This window comes from Nycticebus coucang, chromosome 17 (assembly GCF_027406575.1).
Source record: "Nycticebus coucang isolate mNycCou1 chromosome 17, mNycCou1.pri, whole genome shotgun sequence".
NCBI classification, from domain to species: Eukaryota; Metazoa; Chordata; class Mammalia; order Primates; family Lorisidae; genus Nycticebus; species Nycticebus coucang.
Genome location: NC_069796.1, coordinates 153,950 through 170,480, shown reverse-complemented (window position 1 = coordinate 170,480; position 16,531 = coordinate 153,950). Strand labels below are relative to the sequence as shown.

Sequence of the window (16,531 nt, the reverse complement as noted above, 5' to 3'; positions counted from 1 at the left end):
AAACATAATTTTATCAAAGTTAAAACTTTAAGCAATTAACAGTACATATTTGCCTTCTCAGAACTCAAGGATAACTCTTCTTTAGCAGTACAAAGAGCATAATCTGACTTGATGCCCTGTAAGGAAAAGGCAAAACCAACCTGTCAAAGGTAGAATGTGCCTCACAAAATGACAATGCAATTTCACATGAAGTTAGGAAATGTCCTGAGGCTCTGAACTCACTCCTGAGGGTTCCCAGCAGCCCCTCAGTCCGTGCTTTGTCTAGTGCTGAGGTAAACACGAAGGCACAAAATCAAGACATTACCACTTTCCTGGGCTCTTTCGAGGGCAGCAGTAGCACATCCAGAGCACGGTGGGCAAAGGGGGTGTTCACCCTGGAGAAAAGAGGGGACAAATGCCACCCACCAACAAGAGCTGCTGTTTCAAGGGCCAAGCGTACATCTCTCAATGCACAGGACCGTGAAAGATGCTTTAGGGCATATTTCCCAGGAGTGAGGACCACAATAAGCCAGTAAGGTCAGTTGAGGGTAAGGGATACCATTCTAGTTACTTTAAGCAGAAAAGGGGTCACTGCTGGGATTCAGGAATTGCTTTCAGAACTCCTGAAAGGAAGAAAAGGCTCTAGGCTGGGATTCAGAAATTGCTTTCAGAAGGACATTGAAGAGCTAGGTCTACAGCCTGCAGACCTAGGGTGTGAAGGCTACAGAGCTGGGCTGTGAAGGGCACTTGGAGGCTGCCGTGAGCTGTGATTATGCCACGGTACTCTAGCCGGTAACAGACCTAGACCCTGTCTCAAAAAAAAAGAAAAAAGCACACATAACTGTTATAATGACATCTTTAAACCGTAAATTTATTTAAAAGTAAAAGTTATCTTTTAACGTAATGCAATATCAAAATGTCATGTACAGGTGTAATTAAATCCTAGTAAGACAGATCTGATAAAAGCTTGAATATGAAACTGCACGTTTTCTGCTCAGGGCTGAACAGAGTCTGGTGCCCACTACAGTGATCCTGGTGCCTCAGCCTCTCAGAAGTGCTGAGATTACAGGAGTGACCACCACACTTGGCTATGTGTGCATTTTTAAATGAACAAATGGGAAAAAAATCACAATAAAATGGCCTCAGATTTATGTCCTGTATTTTTTTTCTAAAAACATGATAGGTAATGTGTACCAATGGTATTAACATTAAAAGTAATAACAGGAGGGAGCCTCACCATCCTTCCCATCTGAATCCCTTCCCGTGTGTAGGCCGTTTTCTTCTCTCAAGGCAATTTTCACAGCATGGCTCTGCTCCCTGTGGACAGCCATTCCTGGACACAGAGGCTGCTTTCTCTGACCCAGACTTAGGATGGGCTCAGGTATTGCAAGCCAATTTTCCTATTAGCCTGGAAAAACAGGAAAAATACCTATTGGCAATCTACAGAGGTGAAGATTCCTTTTACAAGAAAAATGTATTTGTTTGAATAAGTATTTGTTGATAATAACAATGTTCCAATAATTTTGCCCAAATTAAAGTACAGAGGCCTTGGAGATAAAGAAAATGAAGATATGAACAGCCACTAAAGCCACAGGGCAGCGCTCTAGGCAGAGCCTAATGGCTACCTCACATGATGCCGGGTCTACAGACACTCAGAAGGCACAAGGCAAAGGGGCTGTGGGTGTACCACACTGGGTATACACACACATGGTTACTGAAGTGAGCAGCCCACAGCCCTGAGAAGGCTCTGCTGTGCTGCTGTGGCCTCTCTGGTGGCCCCTTACTGTCGACTGTAGCCTCCAGGCTGTTGCCTACTCCTGGACAGTCCAGCCATGACACTGCTGCCTGCTTATGGGCAGTCCAGCTATGACACCACTCTTTTACTAGGTTGTCACTTGTGCTCTCCCTTCAGAAAAATACATGGGAAAGCAAGAAGAAAACTCGTTGTGTGTGTGGGCCTGGGCTTGGATATAGTTTGGCTCAGTCAACAACAGAAATCACAGGGTCCCCAAAGTGCACCCAGCTTCAGCTGGACTTTGGCTGACTGGACGTTGTCATAATAGATGTAAACGAGCACAGCAAGGAAAAGCTTTGCCAATCATGGGATCCTGAAGTGGACTGTAATTAATGGCTTAAAAGTATGTTTCTCCTCTCTGGTAATAAACAATTCTTCACAGAATATCATAACTGTCGACTTGCAATCAAGTTTCCATGAACACCAGGGGCGTGTGTGTGTGAGGGGGGTTGGGGGTAAGAATGAAGAAGTGAAGCAAAAATGAGATATGAACGGATCACTCTTCTATATCAAGTTCTGAAAATGATTTTGAAAAATAGAGTAAAGTTAACTACTATCAATCTGGGTTGTTTATTGGAATCAGTGCTCTTTACATTGACTGTATAATGGCTTTTAGTTCAGCTGTTTACTGCCCATAAATACAAAAGTATAAATATTTAAGCAGAAGCTTTTGATCAAAAATCCCACAATTTCTCAGAGCATTTCCCATATACATCAGTAATGATCATACGTAAGAGATTTTAGAAGGGCACGGAATCAAAGTTTTGTGTTCCCAAAAAGAGGATTTGGGGCATGAGAGTTGAGACTTGCTACACTTGCCTTCAAAGGTCCAATGTTAAATTCTAACAATTACTGAAAACAATACTGGTTTTAACTCTTGTACCTGGAAGCCTAAGAAATTTTCAGTTCTCCCTTAAGACTATTCATGGGGAGAGCACAAAGGGACCCTTTTGTAGACCTAACCAAGAGTGTATGGTGCAGGGTCCTCTCCAGCTTCACAGGGACAAGCAAGGTCCTCACTGTCAACATCCATGTTTCACCTGAGCTAAGAGCGCAAGTGTTCCTTGGTTTTGCTGGCATAAGAAATTACATGTCTCATGCTGATTTAGGCACTGTCTTATTACTGTATCAGTTGGCTACTTAGGTGACCAGAGTGTTTATAAGAATTGCTTTAGTCCAAAAAGCAAATAATTGCATTGGACTGAGCTTCCCTAAAAGTTACTCAGCCCAGACATGCTCTGGAAGTCTGAGCACCTCCCCACCCAGCTCCAGAGGCATCTGCCAATGTCTGGAGGAGGCAACTCTGGATGTCACACCTTGGTGGGAGGACTGTTATTGGCACCTGGCTGCTAAATGCCCTGTGACATGCTGGCTGGCTCCTCCCAACAACAATCATCCAGCCCCGAATGTCAACATTGAGAGTTTGAAGAGACCTGGAGTTACTTACAGTGAAGACTTAGGGTGCTGGGGGTGGGAAAACACGACAAAAGGCAGGAATACCGGGCTGCTCTGGTATAGCTCATGATCTATGAGGAAATGTCCCTTTATATATGTGGGGTTTTTTTTAAATCCAAAGAGTACACATGATTATTTGTATTTAAATACCTTTATTTTCATGTCACAAAAAAAGCGCAACAGTGTCCGCAGTTCAACATGCCCTCAGTCAGTGCTGGTCATATGCAAAACAAGTTATCAGAAATATAAAGAAAAATAGGCCTTTCCCTTTACAAGTGAAACAACACAATTTTCATGTACAATATTATATATACATAAAATTTTCAAAATCTTCCACAAAAGATTTGATTATCATACAAATTTAGAATTAACAAGCTCAGACTCAGGGAACTGAAGAACTCTGTAGGTGTTTAAATACAAGACGCAGTATCTTTACAAGTTCCCAAGTACTTGAAAGAGACTATTCCTCATAGCAAAGTGATTATGAGACTGTTCATAATCAAGACAGTTGTGAGACTGTTCGTACCGAGACCGTTCGTACCAATGTGAAACTCTCCAAATATGCTGTAATTCTTGGTTCATACACACACACAGTGTGTTACTGTCCCGATGGTTCATACGGTCCAATGTCTGGAGCATTTCACTCGGGTAAGCCATGACTTTTACTTCCTTAGAAGTCCTTTAAATTAAGAGCTGTTCAGAAGTATCACTAATGATTACCATGACTAACTCCAAAAAGGTGTCCCTTTCTCTTTTATTTGTGAACAAAGTTAAATGTGTCATGAATAAACTTTTATTTTTCCCATAGCAGCAGGTACAAGTATAGCAAAGTATAGGCTAATTTTTTAATACTAAACCTGAGAGTTTGATATGCAAATAACATTTCTTTGCAAATCTTCTAGGTATCCTTTAAATCAATGTTTCTAAAATAATAATATGGCAAATCTTCAGCATGAAGCAGCATCATTATAAATCTCAACACATAATGCCAAGACGTGAGGAGGACAGCTGAGCGGGTAGGACAGACGGCTGCACGCCTACCTCCTCTGATGCGAACAGACAGATGCAGCTGCTACTTTTACCGTGTGGTGGATCCACATGAAGAACAGGAATGCCAAGTGAACACACAGCTCAGGATGCTCGGACGCATGGGACGCACGGGACAAATGGGACGCACACAGCATAGGCTCATATATTGCTTAAGGTTCTGAGCGCTATCGAAGATGACGTCTCACAGTGCAGGACTGAAAATGAAATGGAAAAAAGAGCAGGAATGGAACAGCTAACGGAAGCTGAGTAGAGACGCAGCCACACATAAGAGCACTGGGCATGAAAGGGCCAACTCGGCCTGCCACATGTGTGGGTTGAAAGAAAGGGCTTGCCCCTCAAGTTCTTTTTGAATTAGTTTTTGGATCCGTGTTGTCATTTACTGGAGCCATGGCAATAGCTTATAAGATTCATTTCAAGAATCAAAATAACTTCTATAGGGTTTACAAGAATGTTTTTTATAGAACTGCACAAGACTTCCATAAATGAATCAAAACTCCAAGCCTCCAAAAGCAGCTACTGCTGCGGTCCTCCCACATGTCCTACCTAGCACTCTCACCTGCTCACCAGCGTCACTGTCTGCCTGGTACTGAAAGACTGATTAGCAGTGACGTGCAGACATACTTTCACTCTGTACTGCCCTCCTGTCTTTCTCGAATTTATAAAAGTACAGGTCCTTTGTCACCTCATTCAGTTTGAATTAACATAAGAAACGTTGGATCTGATTAACTCTCTCCACTTGGCCAAGTCCAAGTGTCCCCTCCCCTCTTAGCTGCCGCTCACCTGATGCTGTCAGTTACAGCCCACAGTTGCTAGACCTTCCAAAGCCAGATTGCAGGAATTTAGGGGCCTTTGTTTGTGTTAGGTACATTCAGAGCCCTATAAAGGACTAAATGGGGGCAGGGAAAGCAAATTATGTATATCTATATATACCTATGTCCTTAAAAGCATGTCATGGAGAATAAAACAAAGTAACTACAAAACAACAACAATGCTAGCCACCGAAATAAGGAAATATGTGGGAAAGAGGTGATCTATCATATTTATGAAACTCAGTTTCTATTATGTCCCTAACATAGCCATGCACAAGACTAAATACAATGTGAAATAACAAAGACATGAAAACATATTTATACTTATAAGAATATTCCCCTACCAAAAATACAAATCCCTCCAGAACAAACAAGTAAATAACACAAACTATTCTGCTGCCTACATAGGCAACAAGGGCAGGGGTGAAGGGAGATTGTCACACACTGATCCTCAATTTTCCTTAAGTGCTAACACCTGCTCAAGGGCCAGGTGTAGACTCCACATGTGAGAATATTTGTATACATCTTCAGAAAGTATATACCCAGTCCTTTCCCCCTAGTTCAGTGGTTCTCAACTTTCCTAATGCCGTGAGCCTTTAATACAGTTCCTCATGTTGTGGTGACCCCAACCATAAAATTATTTTCTTTGCCACTTCATAACTGTACTTTTGCTACTGTTATGAATCGTAATGTAAATATCTGATATGCAGGATGTATTTTCGTTGTTACAAAGGAGTCATGACCCACAGGTTGAGAACCACTGCCCTATTTATTTCCCACCCAAATAACACCCCCCCAACACACACAAAAACAAACCCAAGTTATAAAACTGTTGCCCGTTCAGGCAACGAGGGAAGGGAAGCAGGAGAGTTATCATACGTCTGGACCTCCGTGTTCCACTCTGAGCCCACCAGTCCTAGCAGAGGACTGGGCATAACGTGAATGACACACAGGACGTAGCATGCACTCACGGACATTAAAATGTATATGTACACATGTGCAACTGCCCCTCCCTCCCAAAGAAACCAAATATCTATTCTACCACTGTGTGACAAAGGGTGGGGAGGATGGGAGAGTTTTCAGAGTCAATTGTAACTTTATCACCACGAAGTATCTAAACAGTTATGCAAAGAACTAGATTCAAAATGAACGAAGACCCCAAAGGGTAAAAACATTTATATACAGTAGAAAAATTACATATTTTTTCATTTTCTCTAATAAGCTCACTCCTCATTATAAATCTCAAAAACAAAACCCAAGCTCCAAAGTGCGCATTTACTGCTGCCTAAGCACAGGCTGCGGTGGGGAGGAAGGCCCGCTACACCCTGTGGCTGGGTCTCAATTCCAAACAACAGTCTGAGTCTGGAGTGAAGGAACAAAAAACCCCAGCAAACTTTTATATACATTTAAGAAGATACAAATCCTCAAATCCCCCACCCCCCTGCCAAAACCCCCAAACAACTACTCTATCAGCCATTGCCCAGATGGGCAATATGGGAAGGGGAGAAGGTGATGTTTTCATAGAATGAACCTCGATTTTCATCATGTACCTAAGTGTCCATTGAATGATACAGGTACAAAATGAAGTAACACCAAAAACCATTTATATACATTTCTAAAAGTGCATGCCCCATCCTCCTGGGAGGGCGCTGAAGGAAACCAAAGCAGTTACAGATGCCACACAGAGGTGGGGGGGATGGGAGTGGGGCGGGGGAGGGGAGACTGAGCTCAGCGAACCCCTGTCAAGCAGGTGCCTGCAGCACTGGGTACAGGTAAGCAAGAGCGCACAGCAATGAGTCCTGTGCACACATTCCAGCCCTGACCCCATCCACCCCCCACAACTTCAGGAAATCTAAACTATTTTAAAATTTCCCCAGACAAAGAGGAGCAGAGCTCCACATCCATTAGGAACCCGCTGGCGCATAGCAGCACAGGCCTCCAGGGAAACACACAATAAGGAGTAAAAACATGTGCACATATTTACAGAAGCACACACCCCCATACCTACAAAAGAACTCCTAAAACAACGCCCCCCTCCCCCATGGTTCTCGATCCTGTCCACAGGCAAAAGGGAGGGGAGAAGGAGACCCGAACAGACTGAACTTTGGCTTTCATCACACGCCCATTTGAAAAACAAGGTGAGAAACAAGCTAACAAAAAAGTACTAAAAACATTTATACACATTTAAAAAAAAATACAAGCTTACCCTGAAGTCACCTTCTCTCCCCTAGCAAAAAACCTTCGAACCCCCAAACTACTCTACACGCACTGCCCCTGTGGCACTAGGGAAGGAGGAGAGATGGTTATGTGCCTAGATCTCCAAGGTCCACAGCGTGGCAGTGGAAACAATGGTGCGCTGAGCTGCCAGCCCTGCCCCTTGCCTTCTCCCAGAACCCAGCTGGTTACTGCTGTGTCACTGTTGTCCTGTGTGTGGGCTGCAGCAGGCGGCACCTCCACACCTCATCAGGTGCCTGTGTGTCCACAAGAAGGACACAGAACTGAGGGAGCTGTGCAACAGGTGGTGGCAAGGACACTCCCATGTGCTGAGTGAACACCACTTTCTCCCGCAGCCTAGCTGCCCCACCTGTTGCATAAGATGCAGTAAGGGCAAAGTGAAAGAGCAGCTGTCTCTGTGAGCACACATGTGGCCACGCAGACAGACAAGCACGTCACAGAACATGGGAAGCCGCATGACCCCGCACAGACCTGAGGGGTGGCAGGCAGCCTGGCCCGGGGCTGGACAGTAGCAGCCACAGCCGCTCTGCTACTGCGCAGGTCAGGACCCCAAGCCTACTCACGTGCCCACCAGCAGGACGAATGAAACATAGCATCAAACAACCTTCTCCAAAGAGCAGCAAAGATATCTGTACACACTTTTCAAAGAACAGATGCAGCTCTCCTTTCCACACTACCACCTCCTTCCAGAAAAGGAGCCAAGTAACTTCTCTGCAGCTGCTGCTACAGGGAAGGGAAGGAAGAATGAGATGCTGAAGGACAATAAATCATTTTTCATCAGGACAAAAACATGCAAAATCGAAGAAGATAAAACCATCAAGAACACATATGTATGTTTTAAAAGTATATCACCCCCGAACCACTCATAGGAATCCATCAGCTGCTCTGCAGGCAACACGGGTTGGGGAGAGGGAGCCACACCGCCAACTGCACTCCCCACCTGCAGCACACCAGGCAATGCAGAGGGCTGAGAGCAACACGGAAGGTGGAAACCAGCAAAACATACATCTCAGTTTTCGAAAATACAAAGAGGATGGGGAATAAAGCAAGCTCTTTAAAAAGAGAGTTAATTCCAATAAAAGCAAAAATAATAAAGTCAATAGACAAGAAGAAGAACTAATCAGACCGGCAGCCTCTGCGACTCAGAGACTCCCTAAATTAAAACCTTAATTTAACCTTTTAATCTTTGGGGGAAAATAAACCTTTGAAAGCTTCCATTATATTAATACTACGATTTGTACCTTTTAATCTTATATTCTTGGGTGACAGTGCGTCTGACACGCACACACGTTCCCAGCAGCCCCAGGGAACACAAGGATGCTATGAACATTCAGCAACCTGTCTGCAGATTATGGTTCCGGGTGCTTTAGTTTGAGTAGAATCTTTTGAAAATCCAACTTGATAGCAGTCTGCCAGTAACCCACCGAACTCAGTATAGGACCAAGAGCAGCGCTGCCGCCCCCCACACCCAGGGCTCCCTGACATCTCTTTGTACAGGCAGCAGCACACGATGAAAACACACAGGGCAAAGAAAATGAAGAGCTCAGAAGAACCTGTGATGGTACGAAAGTTCACAAACATTGAAATAATGGCAAGCAGCAACATTTCCCTTACAGAGACTGAGGTGAGATGGTGGCACAAACTGGTGGCGCACGTGGGCACTGCCCACCTTGTGCTAACAGCAGGACATCTCCAAAGCACAAACTTTCCTTCTACAACTCTAGATAGGCAATTCTCTCTCTCCCATTAATCTCAGAAGATGTCCCTTTCATCAATACATCCAAGTAGACCACCTCTCTGAGTGAACAGAAGAGAACAGCCACTCGGTAAGCACTTAGCCACCACAGGAGCCTGCACTTCAGTGAGTCCGTGTGGGGTCTCAGAAACACAGTGGCTAAGATAGGGCTTCGGGGAAAATAAAACTTTGAAAGCTTCCATTATATTAATACTACAATGTCTACCTTTTAACCTTATATTCCTGACTAAGAGCTAGTTTTTAAAACTCCCATATAGAAGGGTTTACTTTAATACTCAAAATCATGGAATTACGTGTGAAGAACTGAGGTGAGGCCTATTTAAAGCTACCACAAATACAACTACAAAGGTCATGATCTGGCATCATCGGGAGAAGCCCTGGATCCTAACACTTCACTGTCAGCCTGAGTTTTAATAAAGCTTTACTTGTAACAACCCCGTCCATACCACACACAGACACAGGGAAATGATGTGACTGGAGACGAGATTTGCCATATGCAGAATTTTCACACGCTCCAGGACCAATGTCAACACTGGCAGGCAGAACTGAAGATCTTAACTCACTGTGAGGAGTAATAAAGGTTAAACTCTGTATCAAAGTAGAATTTAGTAACACAACATGGTAAAAAACCAGCAACGATCAAAAAATCCTCAAAAGTTTAGTATTTTTCCCTCATTCTAAAAATACAAAAACACCCTAACTTTCAATATTAACTGGTAATATTATCATTTACCAAAGCACAAGAGGAATAAAGAATTCCAATCATCCCAGTTTCAAAAAGACATATTTAGGTGATTCTGTGATTCTCAGAATATGACTTATACTCTAAAGCAGAGAGATAAATGTTTAGAAAAGACAAAATGGGGAGAAACACAATAGGATTAAACAAGGCTAATTTTTAGCTTATCGGCCTTTTACATTTTATTATACAAAAATATTTTCATAAAATAAAATTTAATTTTATACACAATCCCATATATTCTAACTTCACACCTGCGGAATAAAAAAAGGTGACCTTTTCCACTGTCTGACTCTGTGGAGTGTTTTAAGTGCTTACAAGTGGATGACTACCCTTTTTATATACATAGAAGCCATTTTAAAACAAAATATAAAGTTCTCAACAATTATTAGGAAGAAAGCTTTTTCCTAAGAATCAAAGAAAAAAACAATCTACGTATAAGTCTGCATAGCTCAAAAAATTCAAGTACAGTATTTCCCCTTCTGAAGGAGTAAAAATGCCATATAGTTTGGATTCCTCTCTCATTTTTCTTCTTTCTCCATTTAACCACTCCTTTTAAGGTTAGTTTGACCACAATAAAAGAAAAACTATGACTTTTAACTAAAGAGAAAGTGCTGTTTTTGATATGGAAAAAACTGAGAGCCCACTACGTCTGAACTCAAATTCCTCCCACTCCATTCCCTATGTTCCTTTAAGGTACTATGGTGAACTTCAAATAAAAAATTTCAATTTCTCAAAGGCCCTATTTTAAAATATGCTTTTAATATGCTACTCTATCATATAAAATGAAAATTCACACATGGCTATGATTCAGAGAGAAAGTGTCTGTGATCTGTGATGCCAAAAGGCAACTTAAATTGCATTCTTAGCAATATTGATAAAAGTTATGATGAAAAACATCAGTGCTAGCAAAATCCTTGCCACAAATGTAGAAATGCTTCTCTATAGCATAAGGTACATCTATAGCAGACAGTGATAGAGGTATACAGATTTGGGGGAATATCAGCATTCATGAATGACATAATTAAAGCTAACTTGGTTTGGAATAGTTCTGCATGGTAATACTATAAACAATGAGAACAAAAGCATTAAATATTTGAAAAAATTCACCTTTTGGCCTTGTTATTTACTTTTCAATACAAAAAAAAAAAATTTAAAAATCTGTAGCACCTGGCTATTCTGCAGAAGAAAATATAATACTTATATAGATATTTAGACATTTTTCAGAAGATAAAGGATTAATCAAAATCTCCAATCACAGCAGCTCTGCACAGCCAAGGCCCATCCCTGCAGGCAGGTTTTGCTGTCTGTTGTCACACTCCCTGGAGCTCACTCTATGCCACAGTGATGTTACCAGTGACGTTACCAACAAGAAGCAACAGGCACTGACAAAGCAGTGGCCTGCACAGGAGTGGCTCCGAGGGTAGACCATTCCCTGTTGCACTGTGTTCAGTAACTTTCTGAAAACAGAAACAGAACAGAATTCCAAACAGACTTTTCCTCCATTTGTGTATCTTCAAAGCATAATAATTTGCTCATTGTTTCTGTAGATGGTTCGCATATATGAATGTAATTCTATAACAGATAACTATATACTGTCCAAAGACATTTCAGAAAGACAGATGAAGAATACAGTTGGGCCCTGAGCTGACTAGAACTCCCACAAGTGCAAACAACTTGGCAGCAGCCTGCCTTCAGCTTTGTTTTTGCAAAAGCAGCAGAGACCAAGTTTATCAGCTCTCTGAGTGGGTGACAAGGTGAAGTGCAGCTGTCATGCTACAGCCACCACGTCAGAGCCTTCAGGTTCTTCTCCACCCACTGGATGTTCAGTTGGATGACTTCCAAAGCCTCCTGGACGCAGCGAAGCTGAAAGGTTGCCTCTGACTGATTTTCAAAGAATGTCTGAACCTGTAAGTTCCACACAGAAGTATTTTATTTCAAAGGAAGAAAAGGACAGTGATCCACAGGAAATGTGCTACCCTGTCAAATTAGCTTTAACTGAGTGCTGGCAGAACTGATACCCTGAAAGCACTAGACAGAAGAAATACTTTAATATTCAAGGTATTACATAAAGTTCTTGATCAAGCATGGTGATAAATGAAGTAATGTTTAAAATGAATTCTCTTTATTACCACAACAATACAACAGAATAAGATGACCAAGTAATAACAAGTGAGATTGAGTCTAAAGTCAGTCTTGGTGCTATAAGTTTATACTTTGAATAGAATTCCTGAAAACAATAATCAATTCCACTTTTTATTTTATTATTTGTATCAGGGAGACAAGGGAATATTGTTGGGATAGAAACAAAAATTTTTCATTATTATATATCCCATGCTCTAAAAGTAACCACAAAACAGAATCATTAGTACTGATGAAGGAAGACAGATAAGGGACAGGAATTAGTATCATTAACTACTGTGTCACTCACTGAGGGGAAAAGAGTGACCCAATCTCCCTACAAGTGTTTTATATAACTGACCTCAGATAAATGTGTCTTTGTCGAAAACAGGTGAGTTGATCCAGCAACAATACTTTGTATGGTGTAGGACCCCAGAGGGAACCTGAAGATTCACAAAAATGAGATTAAAAAAAAAAGAGAGACAGCTGCTGGTAAGCAAAACGTTATTCCTGTGTGCAAAGGAAACACTTTATCATGCCAAGAGCAGAGGGGGTCCTCCTATGGGGCAGCAGCTCACAGCCCAGGTAGCCCTGCACATGCTACTGCAGTGGGAAGAAAGGCAAGTGGGACAGGGAGGAGTTGGGGACATCCAGATGAATTATGAATCCATTAAATCTGCTCAAAGAGCACACCACATACCCAGAAATGTTATCATTGCTTTAAACGAGACAAAGAAGAAAAAACCCACATGTGCCACCTAGCTGGCTGCAAGTCCTTAGCTGGTGCTGGGCAGCAGAGTGGCACTGGCCTGCGGCTGCCCTGAGCTACAAAACCTGCAGAGCCAGGCTCATCAGTGCCTGGTGGGGACACACTGCAAACAACCCATGCTACAGAGTCATGTTCATAGACGTGAGCACTCTTTACTGTCTCACTGAAACTGTCCCAGAAGTATTCCTCTCAGGGCAGATTTTAACTCCAGTGAACAAACACAGCACTGGGAATGTTCTTCACCCAGAGCCTGGGAACACTAAAAGAGAGCAGATGTCTGGGAAACTTACTTCTGTACAAGCTTATTCCAGTTCTCTTTGACAAAATCCCACGCCAGCAAGTGCCCAGGAAAGTGTCGGCCCACTGTTCTAATGATAAAAGACAGCTTTTGTGTTCGGATGGTATCTCCATTGAGGCTACTTTTCATTAACCTGAAAAGCAAAGCAGATTTAGCTTCCAAAATAATTACTCCCGAAGAAGTGATGACAGAACTTAAATTAGTATTGGTGTCTTAATTTAAGCTCGGCAGCAATTCAAGGAAAATAAGTGTCATGTTAAAGATTGATCCACTGATGGAAAACATCAAAAAGACAGGCATTTACCTATAATAGCAAATAGTTTTTGATACAGTAAGAACATTTAGAAAATAAATTCTGATAGAATTTATTACAATTATAGAAACTGGTATTCTTTCTGGTAAAAGCCTTATTTTAGTAGGCAGGTGTATTATATTACTACCCTTAGAAAACTGGGCCATTTGAATGAATTGAAAATGAATTAATGTGAGCGCTTACTGATGTGTGTGCCAGGCGATGTTCTAAGTCCTCGACACAGCAGTGCTGTGGAGGAGAGCTCACCGCCAGTCTCCACTTTCTATGAAGAAACTGAGGTGTGTGGCTGTTGGAACTTGACTATGTGTAGCTCTCCCCTACTTGGCCACTGTATGCTTACAGAAAACACCCCCCTCCCCCAAAAGAATGCGATAGTATTTTTAGGGGGAAAAATCCAAACGCCCAATGAAATGTGATGGGCTAAATAAATTATAATGGAGTCATACTGTGGAATACTATGAAGCCATAAGGACAAATGAAACAGGCTGGTACATTAGCACAGCAGATGTCAGAGACTGAGATGAACGTCATAAATAGTGAAGCGTGGTGTAAACCGGAGTCAAACTGTGGTGATGTGCACATGTGCGTGTGTGCACCTCCCCCCACAGGTAAACACAGCAGGAATGAGACTTATTAATGGAGAAGAGAAAATAAGAAGGGAAGTGAAGGATCCTGAGATACTTTCACATTCTCCTTCACATTCTTAGTAGTGTTTAAGCACTTTATAAATGGGAATTTATTAGTGTAATTTAAAAACAAAAATTTTTCTCTAGTTCCTTAGGTCAGAGGCTGTCTACTACTTTAAAGAAAAAAGTTTACTAAAAGTTTAGAAAGTGCTGGAAGAGGAAGAGGGGAGAAGGGAAGGGATGGGTGTGCTCCCACCTAACAGGCACAACATAAGGGTACATGCACACCTACTGGATACAGGACACAACTACAACAGGGACCTTCCTAACACGCCAACATTCTAATCTAGTTGTTTGTACCCTCATATTAATCTGAAAAACAAGTCTGGAAAGTGAATCTGGGCAGATGCTAAGGACATTTCTGAAATGCTATTAAGATTTATCTGAGCAAAATTACACAAGAGAAACCGGGGACCCAGGACCCTCCCTCTGCTCTTCTTGGTGTGGCTTTCAATGCTGTGCCCTGAATGCCAGATAGTCTGCATGGGCTCAGCTCTGCCCCCACCACTGCCCTTCCTGTCAGGAACCCTCTGCAGCCCTTCTCTTGCCCTGTGAACTCTGGGCCTTCATCAGCTACATTTAAAAAGTGACTACATTTTCTTTCTTTCTTTTTTTTTTTTTTTTTGAGATAGAGTCTTACTTTATCACCTTCAGTAGAGTAATATGGCGTCATAGCTCACAGCAACCTCCAACTCATGGCTTAAGTGATTTTCTTGCATCAGCCTCCCAAGTAGCTGGGACTACAGGCGCCTGCCACAATGCCTGGCTATTTTTTGTCGCAGTTGCCACTGCTCTTTCAGCTGGTCAGGGCTGGGTTCGAACCCGCCACTCTCGGTATATGGGGCCAGTGCCCTACCCACTGAGCCACAGGCGCTGCCCAAAAAGTGACTATATTTTCAGAACGAGAACTTGACCAAAGCCAGGCCTCAGCACCAAAGGATGCAATGCAAGCAGAGCCATGTGAGACAGCACTGAGGGTGGCCTCTGAGCAGGGAGGAAAGGTCATAACTCCCATATACCCAGTCTCTGTTGGGCAAAGAGCATCCCACCCCTAAACTGGTTCTATGAGGCGGTGCCCAGTGCTTGGGCCCCTCACCACTGGCTAGCTCAGTCCTGGCCTGTAACAGAAGAATGGAAAAGGGAATCTCAAACAGGAGTGAGTCCTACCCTACAGCAGAGTTTTTATGCTTTTGGTCTCTGTACACCATATTCTTGCTGTGGTTTCCTACCAGTAAAGTTTCCGTACATCCTCTGAGCTGGCAAGAGCTTCAAGTATTTTGTTCTTCTCTGCTTCAGAGCCAAGAGTTGTGTACTTCCTCAGAAGGAACAACCAGCCGTTCTCAGTCCTGGCTCCCACTTTGAACACAGTCGCCATGACATCAGTGGGCAAGCTGTAAGACAGGTGGTCGGTCAGATATGAGAACAGTGAGGAAAGATCTCAGGGCAAGGTGAGGAGTTGACCCATGGTAGGGCTTCTGGGATCAGGTTTGTAATTAACTATACGATTTGGAGTCAAGAACAAGGCTGATTCAGTGAGTGTTGCTAGCCTAGTAATACAGACACGAAGAACAAAAGAGCCAGGGAAGCGACTAGCTGGATGCTGGGGAGGAAAGAGGAACAGGGCACAGTCTCTGTCTGTGAGGCACCCGCAGGCTACCACAGTGCAGAGCAGCACACAGGCATGACAGCCCAGCATGGAAGTGCCATGGGAGAAATGCAGCAGTCAGTGTGGGCGATGTGCAAGAGAAGGGGAGAGATCACTACCCTTGCTAACTAAGATCCCAGAGCAGGCTCACAAGGCCATCCTCACCCCAGCTCTGCATCTCACACTCAAACCTGCTCTCCACTGGGCCCAGTAAGGAGCCTGGCATAACCACCGCCAGAGTGTTTCCACTGACTGACAACTTGCCTCCTCTATCTTATTTCTCAGTTATAAGAGATGTTTTTGTTACCTTACACCCAGTAGGATGACTGCTATAAAAAACCCAGAAAATAATCAGTGTTGGCAAGGATGTAGAGAAAGTGCAGAGTTTGTGCACTATTGGTGGGAATGTAAAATGGTATAGCCATTATGGAAAATAATAAGGGTGTTCCTCAAAAAATTAAAAATAAAATTGCCATGTGATCTAGCAATACCACTTCTAGGTATATATACAAAAGAAAGCAGAGTCTCTGAGAGATGCCTGCACACCCACATTCACAGGAGCATCATTCACAATAGTCAAAAGGTGGAAGCAACTCAAAGGCCTGCCCATGAATAAATAAGTAAATAAAATGTAGTACATACAAACCACGGAATATCATTCAGCCTTCAAAAGGAAGGACATTCTGACACATGACACTGTATAGGTGAACTTTGGAAGATATTATGCTAATAAAACAGTCACAAAGACACAAATATATGATTTCACTTATATGAGGTATCTGGTTAGTTAAACACAAAAAAAAACAGAAAATAGAATAGTGGCTGCTAGGGACTGGAGGGAAGAGGAGGTGGGAAGTTGGCTACAGAGTTTCAATTTTGCT

General features: G+C 42.7%; 1 protein-coding gene across 2 annotated transcripts in view; it reads right to left on the bottom strand.

Annotated features, from left to right (window-relative positions):
* Positions 1 to 3,364: 3,364 nt before the first annotated feature.
* LNPEP (leucyl and cystinyl aminopeptidase) overlaps positions 3,365 to 16,531 on the bottom strand; it is a 139,027-nt gene continuing 125,860 nt past the window's right edge. For both annotated transcript variants that reach the window (XM_053566715.1, XM_053566716.1), the window contains exons 15-18: positions 15,235 to 15,396; positions 12,999 to 13,139; positions 12,301 to 12,382; positions 3,365 to 11,726 (exon numbers count right to left, since the gene is read on the bottom strand). In XM_053566715.1, the coding sequence (XP_053422690.1) occupies positions 11,595 to 11,726; positions 12,301 to 12,382; positions 12,999 to 13,139; positions 15,235 to 15,396 (517 nt within the window). In that variant the 3' untranslated portion in view covers positions 3,365 to 11,594. The remainder of the gene's footprint in view (positions 11,727 to 12,300; positions 12,383 to 12,998; positions 13,140 to 15,234; positions 15,397 to 16,531) is intronic.